Source organism: Lathamus discolor, chromosome W (genome assembly GCF_037157495.1).
Source record: "Lathamus discolor isolate bLatDis1 chromosome W, bLatDis1.hap1, whole genome shotgun sequence".
Classification (NCBI taxonomy): domain Eukaryota; kingdom Metazoa; phylum Chordata; class Aves; order Psittaciformes; family Psittacidae; genus Lathamus; species Lathamus discolor.
Window position 1 is genome coordinate 20,039,657 of NC_088908.1, and position 14,633 is coordinate 20,054,289.

The 14,633-nt window shown below is 48.7% G+C and overlaps 1 protein-coding gene across 2 annotated transcripts in view; it reads right to left on the reverse strand.

Annotated features, from left to right (window-relative positions):
- LOC136004253 (junctophilin-3) overlaps positions 1 to 12,551 on the reverse strand; it is a 38,060-nt gene extending 25,509 nt beyond the window's left edge. For both annotated transcript variants that reach the window (XM_065660592.1, XM_065660590.1), the window contains exon 1: positions 11,472 to 12,551. In XM_065660592.1, coding sequence (XP_065516664.1) covers positions 11,472 to 11,853 — 382 coding nt within the window. In that variant the 5' untranslated portion in view covers positions 11,854 to 12,551. The remainder of the gene's footprint in view (positions 1 to 11,471) is intronic.
- Between the last annotated feature and the right edge of the window lie 2,082 nt (positions 12,552 to 14,633).

Here is a 14,633-nt window from a genome sequence, read left to right on the forward strand (position 1 = left end):
CATTTCTGTGTTGTAGCTCCTTCTGTACTATCAATATTTGTAAAATCTTCACGAAGAATTAATTGTATGGCAGGGGGGTTGGAACTAGATGGTCTTGAGGTCCTTTCCAACCCTAACTATTCTATGAATCTATAATGGAGTGATTGTACCAGGGAAAATGCATCACCTGTTATGTGGTCAGGGCAGCATTGTGCAGGCAGCCAAGATGTGCAGCCAGGCTGTGGGGAATTCCTGGGGGATTGGAGAGCACTGGGCAGCCAAGCCAAGAAATCTCAGCCACCACCATGATCCTGCTGAAAAGAAGGCCTGATCCTGACCTGGGAATGAGAATTTTGCAGAAAAATCAGAGCCCAAGGGAATAAGCAGGTTGTGCTCTTGCTCACCATGGTTTTACCCTGGGGAAGAATTCTTGACTTCTGGTGTAATCGCTCCAGGAGGATTTGGCCAAGATAAAAGTGATGCCAAGAAGAGTGGGGATGTGGCCACATGCACCCAAGGGTGCAGAGCAGAGATAAGGAGAGAAAATTAAATTATAATATTCACCTTTTGGAAACAGAAGCAGGAATGTGAGAAAAGGAACAGGCTTGCAGGAAAGATGGGGAAAGTCAGGATGGGATAGAAACATGGAGAAAAAAAAATGGGCAATGCAATTGTTGGCCAATTTAGCTTGTGTTCTTAAGACTGAGTTTTGTGGGGTTTTTTGGCTCGCTCCCCTTGGAGCAAGGCTGGGTTGTTTCTAAATGGCTTTTTAAACTCCTGCAGGAATTTCTATTGCCTTGAGGACCATGCAGAGTCCCATCCTTGGCTGGAGCCAGGCAGGCTAAAAGCAGAAACCAGGAAGTCCCTGGCCTCCGAAGCATAGAATCATAGAATAGTTAGGGTTGGAAAGGACCTTAAGATCATCAAGTTACAACCCCCCTGCCATGGGCAGGGACACCTCACACTAAACCATCTCACCCAAGGCTCTGTCCAACCTGGCCTTGAACACTGCCAGGGATGGAGCATTCACAACTTCCTTGGGCAACCGATTCCAGTGCCTCACCACCCTAACAGGAAAGAACTTCCTCCTTATATCCAATCTAAACTTCCCCTGTTTAAGTTTAAACCCATTACCCCTTGTCCTGTCACAACAGTCCCTAAGGAAGAGTCCATCCCCAGCATCCCCATAGGCCCCCTTCAGGTACTGGAAGGCTGCTATTAGGTCTCCAGGCAGACTTCTCCAGGCTGAACAGCCCCAACTTTCTCAGCCTGTCTTCATACGGGAGGTGCTCCAGTCCCTTGATCATCCTTGTTACCCTCCTCTGGACTTGTTCCAACAGTTCCATGTCCTTTTTATGTTGAGGACACCAGAACTGCACACAATACTCCAAGTGAGGTCTCATGAGAGCAGAGTAGAGGGGCAGGATCACCTCCTTCAACCTGCTGGTCACGCTCCTTTTGATGCAGCCCAGGATACAGTTGGCTTTCTGGGCTGCAAGCACACACTGAAGCCGGCTCATGTTCAGTTTCTTATCGACCAATGCTCCCAAGTCCTTGCTGAGGGCACACTCAATCCCACTGTCCATGTCACCGACAAAGATGTTGAACAAGACCGGTCCCAACACCCATCCCTGAGGGACACCACTCGTTACTGGTCTCCAGCCAGACATTGAGCCATTGACCACAATTCTTTGCGTGCGGCCATCCAGCCACTTCTTTATCCATCAAGTGGTCCACCTATCAAATTGATGTCTCTCCAATTTAGAGACAAGGATGTCCTGTGGTACAGTGTCAAACGCTTTGCACAAGTCCAGGTAGATGTCATCAACTGCTCTACCCCTGTCCATCAGTTCTGTAGCCCCATCATAGAAGGCCACCAAATTGGTCTGGCAGGATTTCCCCTGAGTGAAGCCATGCTGGCCCTCACCAACCACCTTGTTTTTTTTTCATGTGCGTCATTCTTGATTCTCCATCAGAAGATCATATGTTTTGAGAAATCACAAGCACCAAAAAGTAATCTAATCTAATTTGTTGCAGTCACTCAGTGCTTTCTCAGCATTTGGCTCAGGAGGCTAAAATCCATTCTGGGAAGAGAGCAGAGAGTCTGCAGTGCTGTTCCTGTTGTCCCCATAAAGCCAAAATCCCTGAAATCAGAGTTTGCCCTGGTTTGCACCTTGCAGAAATAGGGAAGTGAGCAGGACCCCATGTAAAGCTGGTCGTGAGATGGCTGGGTGCAACCCCTGCGCCTTGTGTTCCCTGCTAGAAACAGGGGTGATGCAGCCACACTCCAGCAATTCAGATGGGCATTTGAAAAAATAATTAGTTCCTATCTGTAAGTGCTCTGGGGGGATCTATGATTACAGACACCAGGAAGAACAACAGATTTCCATTCATTTCCTTGGCTTTGCCAAAGAGTTTGGGGGATTTTCCTGGGGAGCAGAAAGGAGGAGACCAATCTCTGACTCCAGCTCATCTCTCTGGGATGCAGCTGCTGAGGTGGGGCTCACACAGGTGCTTGTGGGCCCAGGACTGTTGTGAGAACTCCTCATTCTTGCTCTTCACCATGACTGGGAAGAGGCAACCAGCTTATGGCTGGCTCTTCCCACACAGCACACCAGGCTGAAGCCTTGGGCAAGAAAAGTCACTTTATCGATGCCATTTTAATCCATACCAGGTGCCTTTTTGCACATAAAAAATTAAGATGATGGGCTGCTCACAGCCCAGCAATGCGGGTGGGGTTTCCCTTGGCCCAAGGTGGGATCATGCACTTGGATATAAACCTGGTTCATCTTTGGCATAGCATTGGAAGGAGACAGAAGTCAGTATTTGGGGGGTTGGAATGGCTGCATTTTCTTTCCTCTCTCTCCCTTTACCAAGGATTTAGCATTTTGCAGGCGCTGAGCCCTCTGGCTCCAGTCCAGGAACACCATTAAGTAAGAGCACTACTGACTGAAGGCTGTTCACAGGCTTTTCCTGAACCAAGATGACCAGTTCCATGTCTTGCTGGACGAAGCCCTTCCCAAGCACATGGGGTAAAGCATGCAGGGAGGTTTGCACAGACCTGCCTTGCCTTGATCCACTTCAGTTTCTTATATGGAGAAATTTAAGCAGTTATTTAGGATGTTGTAAAGCATTTTGAGGGTGGTGGACACATACATATTATTATCACAATATGACCTTGGAAAAAGTCAAAACACTTGGAAAAATATTCCTTACCCATCACTAATACTAAGTTAAAAAAGCCATACAAATAACCCACTGTCATGGGTCAATGCAAGATATTTCCAAGTTTAGCTAAAATAATCAGTGACAGGGGCACAGCTACCCAGGCTTCCACAGACATGGGAGCAGCAGGCTTCAAAGGGCAGGTTCCTCTGTAGCCTCTGTCCCATCCTTGAAGCAGAGCCAGATCTGACTGTTTGTCAATGGCAGTGATCCAAACCTCCCAGATTCCTTTTGCCACTCAGCAAAATTTGGGAATGAGGTCTACGTTGTCCAAAGTGACCACCATCCACTTTTCCAAGCCAAGCTGAAGTAACTAGGCTTTGCAAATTGCTCATTTACCTCGTGAAGTACCTTTCCTGGTATGCTCACACACCCCCTCTTATCTCTGAATTCTGCAGCATATTAATTAAAGACATCCTATGGCAGTAATTAGGCCGGTCTCCTGAATTACAACAAAAGGAGCAAGTTTTAGATATCACTTTCCAGCTATTCGATATCAGAAAGACCCAGGGAGGATTGATGCACAAATCATGTTTGGCATCTCAGAAACATCTATCCCAAAGAGAAGATGTACAAGAGAAAAGAGAGGACTGGAGGATGCTAATTTAGCCTCAGTCCTGATGGTGTGATAATGGGGATACCCTCATTGGCCACCCTGGCTGATGTCCGTCAGTCAGGAGGCCTTGTTGGTAAAAACATGCCCCCCAAATGTGCTACCTGCATATCTGGGTCCTCTCAAGCATCCATGTGGGTGAATATTTTCTTCTGACATCCCAAGAGCTGTACTTCCTGCACTCCTGGCAGCAGGAAAAGGCATTGCACTGAGTGACTTGCATTCTCTGCCCTGTGCCCAGCTGCTGGTTGCAGGACAGCAGTTGTCCCCCAGATGTTCACCTAAATCCCACACAGGCATGATATGGAAGGCTAGTACTTCCTGCCTGCATTGCCCACTGTGAAAGGTGGGAATCAGTGATGGCACATGTGAGCAATGCCGCATGGATACAGCATCAGTGGTGAATTATCTCCCCCCTGCTCTGCAAAAGCTCTCCATGCCTCTGACCATCAATCACCAAGCCATGCTAAAAACACAGTCAGATGCTTCTTCTGTGGTTGCTAATTTGTCAAAAATGTGCTCTGGTAAGTGCTTGCACAGGGGAAGAAATAAAGTATGGAATTTTGAAAATGCAAATATACTCTGCAGGCACAAGCACATGATGGATGTTAGTCATATTGCTTAATGTGAGGCTGGATACATACATACACGATGGTCACAGTTTGGTCTAGGCATCCATGGAGGAGAGAAAGGGAAGAAAAGCAGTGAAGAAAGAAAAGAGGACGACTAGAGTGGAGCTGTCATGGGCTGCTTTGTAACTGCCTGGGAAGTGGGTAGCATTAAGTCTGTTGCTGGGGCTCAACAAATGATGAAGCATTACAAGTCTGCAGCTCCTATTAGCATGGCTAGCTTGCACTTTTAAAAGCTATATGGCAGGGACCTTTCATCTAAGGACACAAACAAGTGGAGTTTCTGGGTTTGGAAGATGTACTGTAGGAGTTCACTTTGCAAGAAGGTAGAAATGAGTTCAGGGATGGCCCTGCCAGGGCCATTGCCTCACTGGACACCTCTGCAGGAACAAGTGCCAGGGGCTGGAGAGAGGAGATGGATCTATACACAGACAGGGAATCTGCCTCCTCCTCTGTAGATGCAAATACCAACGTAGAGTAACTCTGCCTGAACAGTCACCACAGGGTTGATTAATTATTCGGGAAAATCATCTGAAAGGCAGGTTTGCATCATCAGGAATGCTCATCTCTGGGTTATGAAACCCATCCAAAACATGGGAGTCCTTATATTCTCATTGCCATAATGCCTGCCCCAAAGATACTTTGCAATCAGGAGATCAGCAGAGTGAAGCTACTTCCCTCACTGGCAAACATTAATGTGCATCATGGTATTGCAAAGACTGCTGATATTTGAACTTATAGATGGGAAACTGAGGCACAGTGCAAGGTGGTGGACAAGCTCCTCCACACAAACAAGGTATGTATGTGCCTCCTTCTGCTGCAGGCACAAAGTGGCTCTGCACAGCCCACAGCAAACCTACAGCAGGACAGGGAATGGGGCAAAGCCCCAAAGCTGATGTCCTACTTATGAAGATAAGCTCAGATGCAGGAATTTTCCACAGGTACTGGCCAGGGAAACACCATGCAGACCCAAAGTGATGTCCTGAGCAGGAAATTATACCTTTTTAATAATCAGCTTGGTGCAAATGTCTGCAAACTTAGGGACCTTGCTCTGGCTGTTCAGTCATTCATGAAAATTCATGATGCTCTGCTGTATGCTAAGAGTAAGTGGAACCTCTTTAGGGAATAATTTTGGGAAAGGAGTGGTTGTTCTAAAGGAATGCTCATGCATCAATTGCAATTTTTAAGGATTTTTGATTCAGAGGGCAGAATCTGTCTTTGAAAAGCCAATATCAAACCCCAAAATATAACCACTTGCCATTCAAGTGTTTGTTTTTTTTTCCTCCAAGCTCCCCTTTTTTGTTAACAAATGCTTTAATTGTAAGTTAAACGTCTTATTGCAGGGGCAAACTAGCATCAAGATTCTCCTCTAACTATTGCAAACTCCTGAAAAAAAAAAAAAAAAAAATCCTTTATTTTTCAGAATTTCATTCAATGCCAAAGACAGACCCCAAACAGGCGAAACCTGCCAAATCTCATATGACAGATGCTAAATCACAGTGTTGCCTCCTCTAAGACCATCACCAGACCCATCCTACCCAGCTTCTGTATCTCCAAGTCATGCCTACATTAATACAGATCATTCATCTACATCGATGTTACCTGATCAAAACATTCAAAATTTATCATCAGATTAATTTTAAAATCAAGGCATTTTTAAACCAAAGGCATTTTTAGCTCTCATCTGCTGGTTTCCAAGCTTGTAAGAATGACTTTTCTGAAATAGTCTGGGTGGAAACCTTGCTTCAAAAATGAAGCTGAAAATCTTACAAAATCACATGATTCCACAAGCAGGAGCTTCAAGGGAAAAAACTGTTCAGCTACAGGACCAGATGTCACCCAGCCATAAGGAGCCCCATGGGATATCAAATCACATGCAAATACCCTGAGATTTGCATTAAAAGTCATGAGAAACCTACCCTGGCATCCCCAGTGAAAGGATATTAAAACAGTGCTTCAGGACTTAGATCACCCTCTATTATGGGTCAGGGAGAGGGGTGTAAGGTTAGGATCCTACATCATCCCCTGGAGCATCATGTGCTGTGTAAAATCCTTGAGAAGATGGAGTGAGGATCTAAGCCTGTCTGACAGTTTCTATCTCACATACTTTTCCCTGGGGTCAAAATCCTTCTTCCTCTGTCTTGAGCTGTACCTGAAACTAAGCAACATGTTCCAGTGAGATAAGTAATTGCCATGAGCTCATATCATTCATTTTTAATGATGATGGTCACAATCTTAATTTAGTATTTTGATTCATTTTTCTATGCTCAGTGGATCCTGATGTTTTAGTTCTTGCTCTCCTATAACTGCTGTCGCGCTGCAACTTCTGTACCAAATCTAGACAGCAAGATGCTTCATCAACAAAGTTTATAGCTTTTATTTTTAATTATCAGGTTATTAGGGGGTTGTCTGGATTCTGCAAGAAGCAGGAGGATGGGGAATCAGGGCATACTTGTATTTGCTTGTTTCCACCCACTATTTAAAGTGCATCAACAATTCCTTCCCAGTAGCAAAATAAGATGAGAGCTGATACTTTTAAGGTAAGTCTGACATCTGTGCTATAAATAGACTGCATGGAAATTTGCCCTTGCTAGCTGGTTCCCTGCTGCTGTAGAGGAATCTGTGGAAAACCCCAGTATGGAGAAAGGAATGAGGCAGATGTCAGAGATGTCACTACCCTTAGAGGCACTGGCTGGAGATGGTTCATTCAAAACCCCTTCCTGGACCAGCAGGTCCCCTGCTGAACCCCCAGTGCATCCCCCCTGAGCAGCCCTTTACACTGGCAAGGGGCCTTTTTTTTGCCAAATATTTCATGTTTTTCATCTCCTCAACCACATCAAAGCCATTTGGTTGGTAGGCTCTGGTGCACCCACTAAGAGAGTGGCTGGAGGTGTCACCAGTGCCATTGCAGAGGTGGGAAACTGGGGCAGGACAGGCTGCGAGACAGCCCACACCAGCAGCTCCCACTGCACCACTTTCCTCTCCCCATCGCTTGCAAAGGAGGAACATTTCCCAGCCCAAGCCAAGAAAACCCACTTGCCTACTCACATGGTGCTAACAATGAAAACACTAATTATATCTCACTCACCTATCAAAGGGATGATTCATTTAGGTGAGTGGGCATGGAGGATATCACAGGATGAACACCACGATGCAACTGCCTGCCTGTTTTGGGGTAACCCTCCTAAGAAACAAGGCTGCATGGAACACATGTGCACCTGGGATGCAGCAAGGAGGTGGCAGCAGGAGGGACCTGGCACAGACATTTACAGGCCAGGGAATCTCTGTGAGCCATTCCCTGAGGGCTGTCTGGGCAGAGGGGACCCAGGCAAGGGTCTGGTGCCCTCCCCAAGCCCTTGTCCGGTCTCAGATCCTAAATGCTCAGCTGGGGAGGGGTGGAGGGAGGAGAAAAAGTGTTGGCAGGGACAGAAAGGGCAAAAGCAGATCTGGGGCTTCCTTCATCCCCCCCACCTCATCCATCCTCACAATCGTGGTTTCAGAAGCTAAACCCAAACCCAATGTACAGCCTTAAGATTCTCATGGCAAGCCTGAAGTTACAATTCTGTCACCAGGGTAAAATCCCTGAATATTTCCAAAGTGTCCAAGGAATTACAGAAAGGCAGAAACCAGCTATGTTCTCCTGATCTCCAGACCTGCTCAGGAAGGGGATCTCCAATGGGAGGTCTCTAACCCTCTGCTCTACAGAGGTTCCACCAGCTCCAGCAATGGCCACAGCAGCAGTTCCGTCTCACATCGGTGCTGATCTAGGTGGATGCAGCCCCTTTCACATGAAGCATGGGAGCAATCCTGATCCCACTCTGGAGCTCGGTTGAATCAGGCCCAGCAAATGAGTGATGCAACTCCAGCATCCAACTGAAGCAACCCTCAGGAGCCTGGTTTATGTAATATCAGGGTGCTTCTGGATGGGGGCAGGAGCGATTTTTGGCAGAAAGATAAGGACATGTCTGCAGTATCGTGGTTTGGGGATGTCCGAGTGAGTGTGTGTATGCAGGAGAAAGACAGGACAGTGCACGTATGTGCCGCACATGGGTCAGGTGTGCAGCAGTGCCAGGGAGGTTTGGCAAAGTGTGGGCTTCTAGGGGAACAGAGAGACTGCATTTGCTTAGTTGGGCTCTGTGGGATAGGTTTGTGTTGATGGGCACATATCCACACAGCTCAGGGAGCACAGTTTGCATCCATCTGGTGCATGCATGGGTCAGAGAAGGATGGTTCCAGGCTGGGGGCAGACCACATGTGTGTGGGTATGTGAGCGGAGAAGTGAAGCGGCGCCTTGGTGTGGGGAGGAGAGGTGTGTGTGCATGGTGATGAGTGTGTCCATGTGGGAGGTGTGAGAGGTGCAAGCTGCATATGGGGGAAATGTGCATGCATGTGTGAGCACCTGGCGTGGGGGGGACAGTACCTGGGACAGAGAGCAGGGCCAGAGCAGGAGGGTGGCAACGTGGCTCAGTCCACCAGCATACCATTACCCTACATCCAAGCCCAATGCATCAACACGTGTACATCAGTCACACAAAATATCGCTCCCCAAGATAACGCTGGCAACTGCTGGTGGAGTGTTAGGATTTGTCCTCACCCAATATTGTGCAAGGAAATGGTAAAACTGGAGCCAAACCCATGAATTCTGGGGCATGTCACTTCCTGAGCCTTGCTGTGCATTTAGGGACCCATCCCCTAGCCCTGGTTGATGTGCTAAAAAAACATAATGCAATCGATGAATATTTATCTGTGGGTGGCAAGTGACAGATGCTGGGGCGAGGATTCTAGGATACTTCAGTTTGATGAAGATAACTTGAATAAATTAATGAGAAACATCCTTCCCAACAGTTGCCTCCTCTGTGCCACAGCTACACAGCCACCCTTACATCAGAGCTCCTGCAAACATCAGCTTCTTGCATCCAGATGCTCAAAGTTCATCAGTATTCAGTGTCCAAAAGGCTGGAGATGTCCAACTTTGGTGTTTTCCACCCAGAATCAATACAGGCAACTGGGAAAGGCCATGGCCTCTGCATATTTTGGTGAACATGCAATTTTGGCTAGGTTCAGTCACTCTGTGGTGACTGCACAACTGAAATGGAGGGAAGCTGTTGTGGAGGAGCCCAGCTGAGGTGCACATGGAGTGTGCATGATGGGCTTGGCCACAGGTACCATCACTCTGCATTTCCCCTTCTCCCTCCTCCTAGGATAGTTTCAAGGTCCCTGAGGAAGCATTTTGCTACAGACCCTGCCCTTTTCTCTCACTGATCTTCCTACATCTTCCTAAAATGACAAACATGCAATATAGCTTCTCGGTCCCTAAGCACCGAGAAGCCAGACTGGCCTGACAAGATGGAAGAAAAAGCTCTTTGCTTCTGGTAGGTTCTCAGAAATGGTGAAACTGCTGGCAAGCCACCCCATTTTGGAGGTGCTCCCCAGGATTCCCATATTGCTGCTGTGCTGCAGTTGACAGGGAACATGCCAGGGTGGGGGCACATGTGTGCCTAGGGACAGGGCCAGCCCCACAACACCCAGCACTCAGAGACCTCTAGTTTGTCAAGACTTCTGTCTACCTTCCTGCAACCCTACCCAGAAGGGGCTGGATGCCAGGAGGGGAGCAGGGAGATAGCCCTCACATTGGGAGCATGCAGAAACCCCCCACATCCCCTCTTGACTGCTTCAAATGTGGGAGACAGCAATTATTATCTAACCAAGCAGCCTTATTCTCAACTGAAGGACTGCTGGAATTTATCAATGGCTTGCAAACACACACCTGGCAGATTTCAGCTCAGACCCCAGCATTATTCCAGGCAGCTGAAACAAAAGGTTGCAGCTATATTTGCCTTTAGGACAAAGCCACCAGCACAAAATTATCATTAAAAATCAAGATATCGTTCCACCTCTCCCTTCCAGAGCATAAAAGAGAAGCTGCAGGTAACATTTAATCTTGCCTCCCTGTATAATCACAAAGTAACCAACTGGATGTTTTAGAGAAAGGTCTTGCAGTGCCTTTCAGGAAGGCTGTGATAGAACTCGTCAATGCTGCAATTTCCTTAACTTAGCAGTCCTGGAAAATTATAATAAATAAAATAATAAAAATGAGCCTGCTTTAGATGGACACATTTGCCAGGGAAACAAGGGGGCAGTGCTGCCGGATGCCCTCGGCCACTGACAGGTAGGCCTGCCTCAGATTATGGTGGTAATAGAGATAGAAGTAGCCACAAAACATGAGAGAGGATGATACAGCCACTTAAAGCAAAGCACCAGCTGCTTCTCCTATTTCAGCCTTAAAGCTTGTTTAGTCCAGCAATATTTTGAGGTTTTTTGGTCGCTCCAATTGGGTTTTCTTGTTTTTTATTTAATCCCAGTTTCCTCTCAAAATCTCATTAAACTGTATTGATGGCAGAGAATAGCTTTGATGATCCCTTTGAGCCCCTATGCTAAGCATTAAGCTGTAAACTAGGAACGTAAGACTCTTGTCTGAATTAAAGTCTTTTTGCCTGGCATTATTAAGTGTGGGACTACCTTTGGAGGGGATGCAGGGTACGCAAAGACCCCAGCCCCTCGCTGGGAGCATTGGTAGCACTAAAGCTGCACCCATCTGCCCTGGACCACCACCCACCCCCACCCTGGGTTGCTTTGATGCAAATCCTACAGGTTCCAGTGATGCAGCGAGAACTGCAAATCCCATGTGCAACTTGGGTAGTCTCCTGATGGCTTGGCCCACCCTGTCCTCTGACCACCGCTGGGCAAGAGCTGGGCATCAGCCCCACCAGTGCAGCTGGCTCCCCTCCCCAAAAACCCTGATCAAGGAGAGAAAGGGAACATATGGGGCTACCTGTGGCAAAAAGCTGGGCTGATGCCACAATGGTCTGGTTCTTTGTCTCCTGCGGGGTATGAGCATCCCTCCCTCCACACTAGCAGGCTGTAAACTCCCAGACTCTAGCCTAACCCCAGAGTCCCTGTTTAAGTGGTTTGTGCCCTGCAGCACCCACCCGCCCCAGTCAGGAAGGCATCAATGCAGCACCTACCTCCATCCGAGTAGGTCTCTGTCCCATATCCATCCTGTAATCCATTGCTCCAGGTGCCTTCATACTTGGCCCCATTTCCAGTGCATTCTCGGACCCCATACCGTCCCTTAAATCCATGGGTCCACTCTCCTTTGTATACCCACTTCCCCTTGCTCTCCATGCCAATGCCATGGCGCTTGCCCTGCGCCCAGGTGCCCTGGTAAGTGTTGCCACTGGGCCAAGTGTAGACCCCCAGCACCTCAAAGCCGTGACTCCAGGACCCTGAATATTCACCTTGACCCTTTGGGCCAGTACAGATTCCGTGGCCATGAGCCTTTCCATCCTCCCAGCCTCCACAGTACGACCCTCCATCGTCAAAATTAAACCTTCCCCCACTGGACATGCATGTAATTCAGTTTGCAAATCCCCCAAAAGGTGAAAAAAGGAAAAAAATAATTAAAAAATGCAGAAAATAAAATGTGAATGATGACTCGGGAAAAAAAGAATTTTAAAATCAAATCAATCAAAATCATGCACCAGATCCAAGGGAGCTGCTTAATCCAGTTTCTTGTGATTATTCATTCTCTGGGAGTATGTTCAGGATCAGTTCTCTCTTCCCCTGCTGTGGAAACAGTATCATTAAAAAAAAAAAAAAAAAAAAAATTGCAGCAAGAACAGCAGCAGCTATTGGGTTTTGGTGCAAATGACTCCACCTAAAAACCATCCACGGCAGGGAACGGGGGTGGGGGAGGAAAAAAAATAGAAAAAAAGGAAAAAAGGAAACAAGAGGCCAAATGCCAAGAGGAGAAATAACCCCGGGAACAGCCGCGGCCCTGCGCCCAGTGGGGAGGCTCCTCACAGCCCCCCCTGCGCCCCGCGCCCCGGGCTGCCCGCCTGCCCGGCCTGGCTGCGGCGCGTGGCCAGCGGCGGCGGCGGCGGTGGCGGCAGAGGCGGCATGGCGGGGATGCGGAAAGCGGGAATGCGGATTGAGGGGATGCGGGTGGCGGCGGCTCAGCAGCAATGTGACGCCTTGGCCGCTCCCGCTCGGCTCCCTCCGCGCCGGGCCTCACACCACGCACGCACCCCGCGCCCTAAAACCCCTCCATCGCCTCCGCTATAACTCCCCCCCCCACCCGCCCGCCTTCTTGCCCGTCCGTCTGTCCGCCCCCAGCAAACCTCACTCCCGGGAGGACCCACTCGCCTCGCCCAGCGGATTCCGCATCTCGGACGGAGGATGTTCAGAGTGAGGCTAGATGCCGCGGTGAGGGGCTGGGCAGCAGGCCTCCGCTCACCCCTCGCTCCCCACGGCCTGCCCCCCCCCCCCCCCCCTCCCGTCTCCCTACGGGGATAAATCCAGCTTATTAATGAGCAGGATCCTGGGCTTTCTGCTATGCCTCAGCTCCCGGGTCCGGGCTCAGGGGTGGATTTAAAGAGACAGGAACTGCGTCGCCTTCGCCTCCCGCTCCGGCAGGGCCGCAGCCCCTAACACCTCGCTGCGGCTCCGGGATTCTCCCATTTATACCTTCATCTTTCCCCCGCCCCGCTCCCAAGCTTTCCTGCCGCTTCTCCTTCGATGCGACGAGGGGTGGCCATCCCCTGCCAGACCCGGGGTCCCCGCTTCCCGGTGGCGGGGTGTGGTGACAACGGGAAAGGGCCAAACGCCTCGTTCAGCGCTGGCAGTGCCAAGTCTCCGGGCAGACTTCGCTCCCTGCCGGGTCCAGCACACTGCGACTGCAACACGGATTATATATTCATGTAAAGGCCGTGCTGTCACTCAGGTTTATGGAAGCAGTCTCGGCTGTATCCACTCCTGGCTGGACTGCTGCCACCTCAGTCCCCTCCCTTCAACACAGGGCACTTCATTGGGGCCCCTCCTATTCATTGGGAAGGGGCAAAACAGCAGGAGCCCCTTGCCAGTCCTTTCCACAGATTTTTTTTTTTTTTTTTCCTGGGATTGCTGAAGATGTGAAATCCTCCCCAGGCAGCTTGCTTCATGCCACTGGAACACACGGGATGGGAGTGGAACATCTCCCTTATGAGGAGAGGCTGAGGGAGCTGGGTCTCTTTAGCTTGGAGAAGAGGAGACTGAGGGGTGACCTCATCAATGTTTACAAATATGTAAAGGGTAGGTGTCAGGATGATGGAGCTAGGCTTTTTTCAGTGATATCCAGTGATAGGACAAGGGGCAATGGGTGTAAACTGGAGCATAGGAAGTTCCACGTTAACATCAGGAAGAACTTCTTTACTGTAAGAGTGACAGAGCACTGGAACAGGTTGCCCAGGGGGGTTGTGGAGTCTCCTACACTGGAGATATTCAAGGCCCGCCTGGACAAGTTCCTGTGTGATGTACTGTAGGTTACCCTGCTCTTGCAGGGGGGTTGGACTAGATGATCTTTTTAGGTCCCTTCCAACCCTTGGGATTCTGTGATTCTGTGATCCAGGCTTTTCCTTCTGGAAGATAATCATGCCACTGGCTATACACCCCCTTGTTTCTAAGTGTGATAAATATATGCAGTACGAGGGTGTCTGTGCAGGTCTGTTTGCATGTATATACGTATTTGTCTTAATACATGAGTGTAATACACAAGTATTAAACAAAAATTCAGGTTGATGCAAACGCAAACCCACCATCAGTGGAGAAAGAGATGGTTTGTAAATTAATACAAGAGCTTGACCCTTACAAAATTTTGGATCAGATGATCCTTGAGGTCCCTTCAACCTGGTGTTGTATGAAATAGATGGGCCCTGACACTATCCTCCCAAGGGTGTTCAGAGAGCTGGCTGAGGTCTTTGAAACACTGTTCTCCATGATCTTTGGGAAGTCATGGAGATTGGGGGGTGTCCCAGAAGACTGGAGGAAGGTGAATGTCACCCCCATCTACAAGAAGGGCTCAAAGGAGGATCTAGGAAATTATCAGCCCATCAGTCCCCAGGAAAATTATGGAGTGAATCCTCCTGGGTGCTATCACAAGTCAAATCATAGACTCACAGGATCCCAGCTCTTAAGGGACTTCAAGGACCATCTGGTCCAACTTTCTTTGGCAAAAGCACAATCTAGACAAGACGTCCCAGTGCCCTGTCCAGCCGAATCTTTAAAGTGACCAACACTGGGGAATCCACCACTTCCTTGGGGGGATTATTCCAAAGGCTGGTTGTTCTCACTGTGAAAAGTTTTCCTCTTGT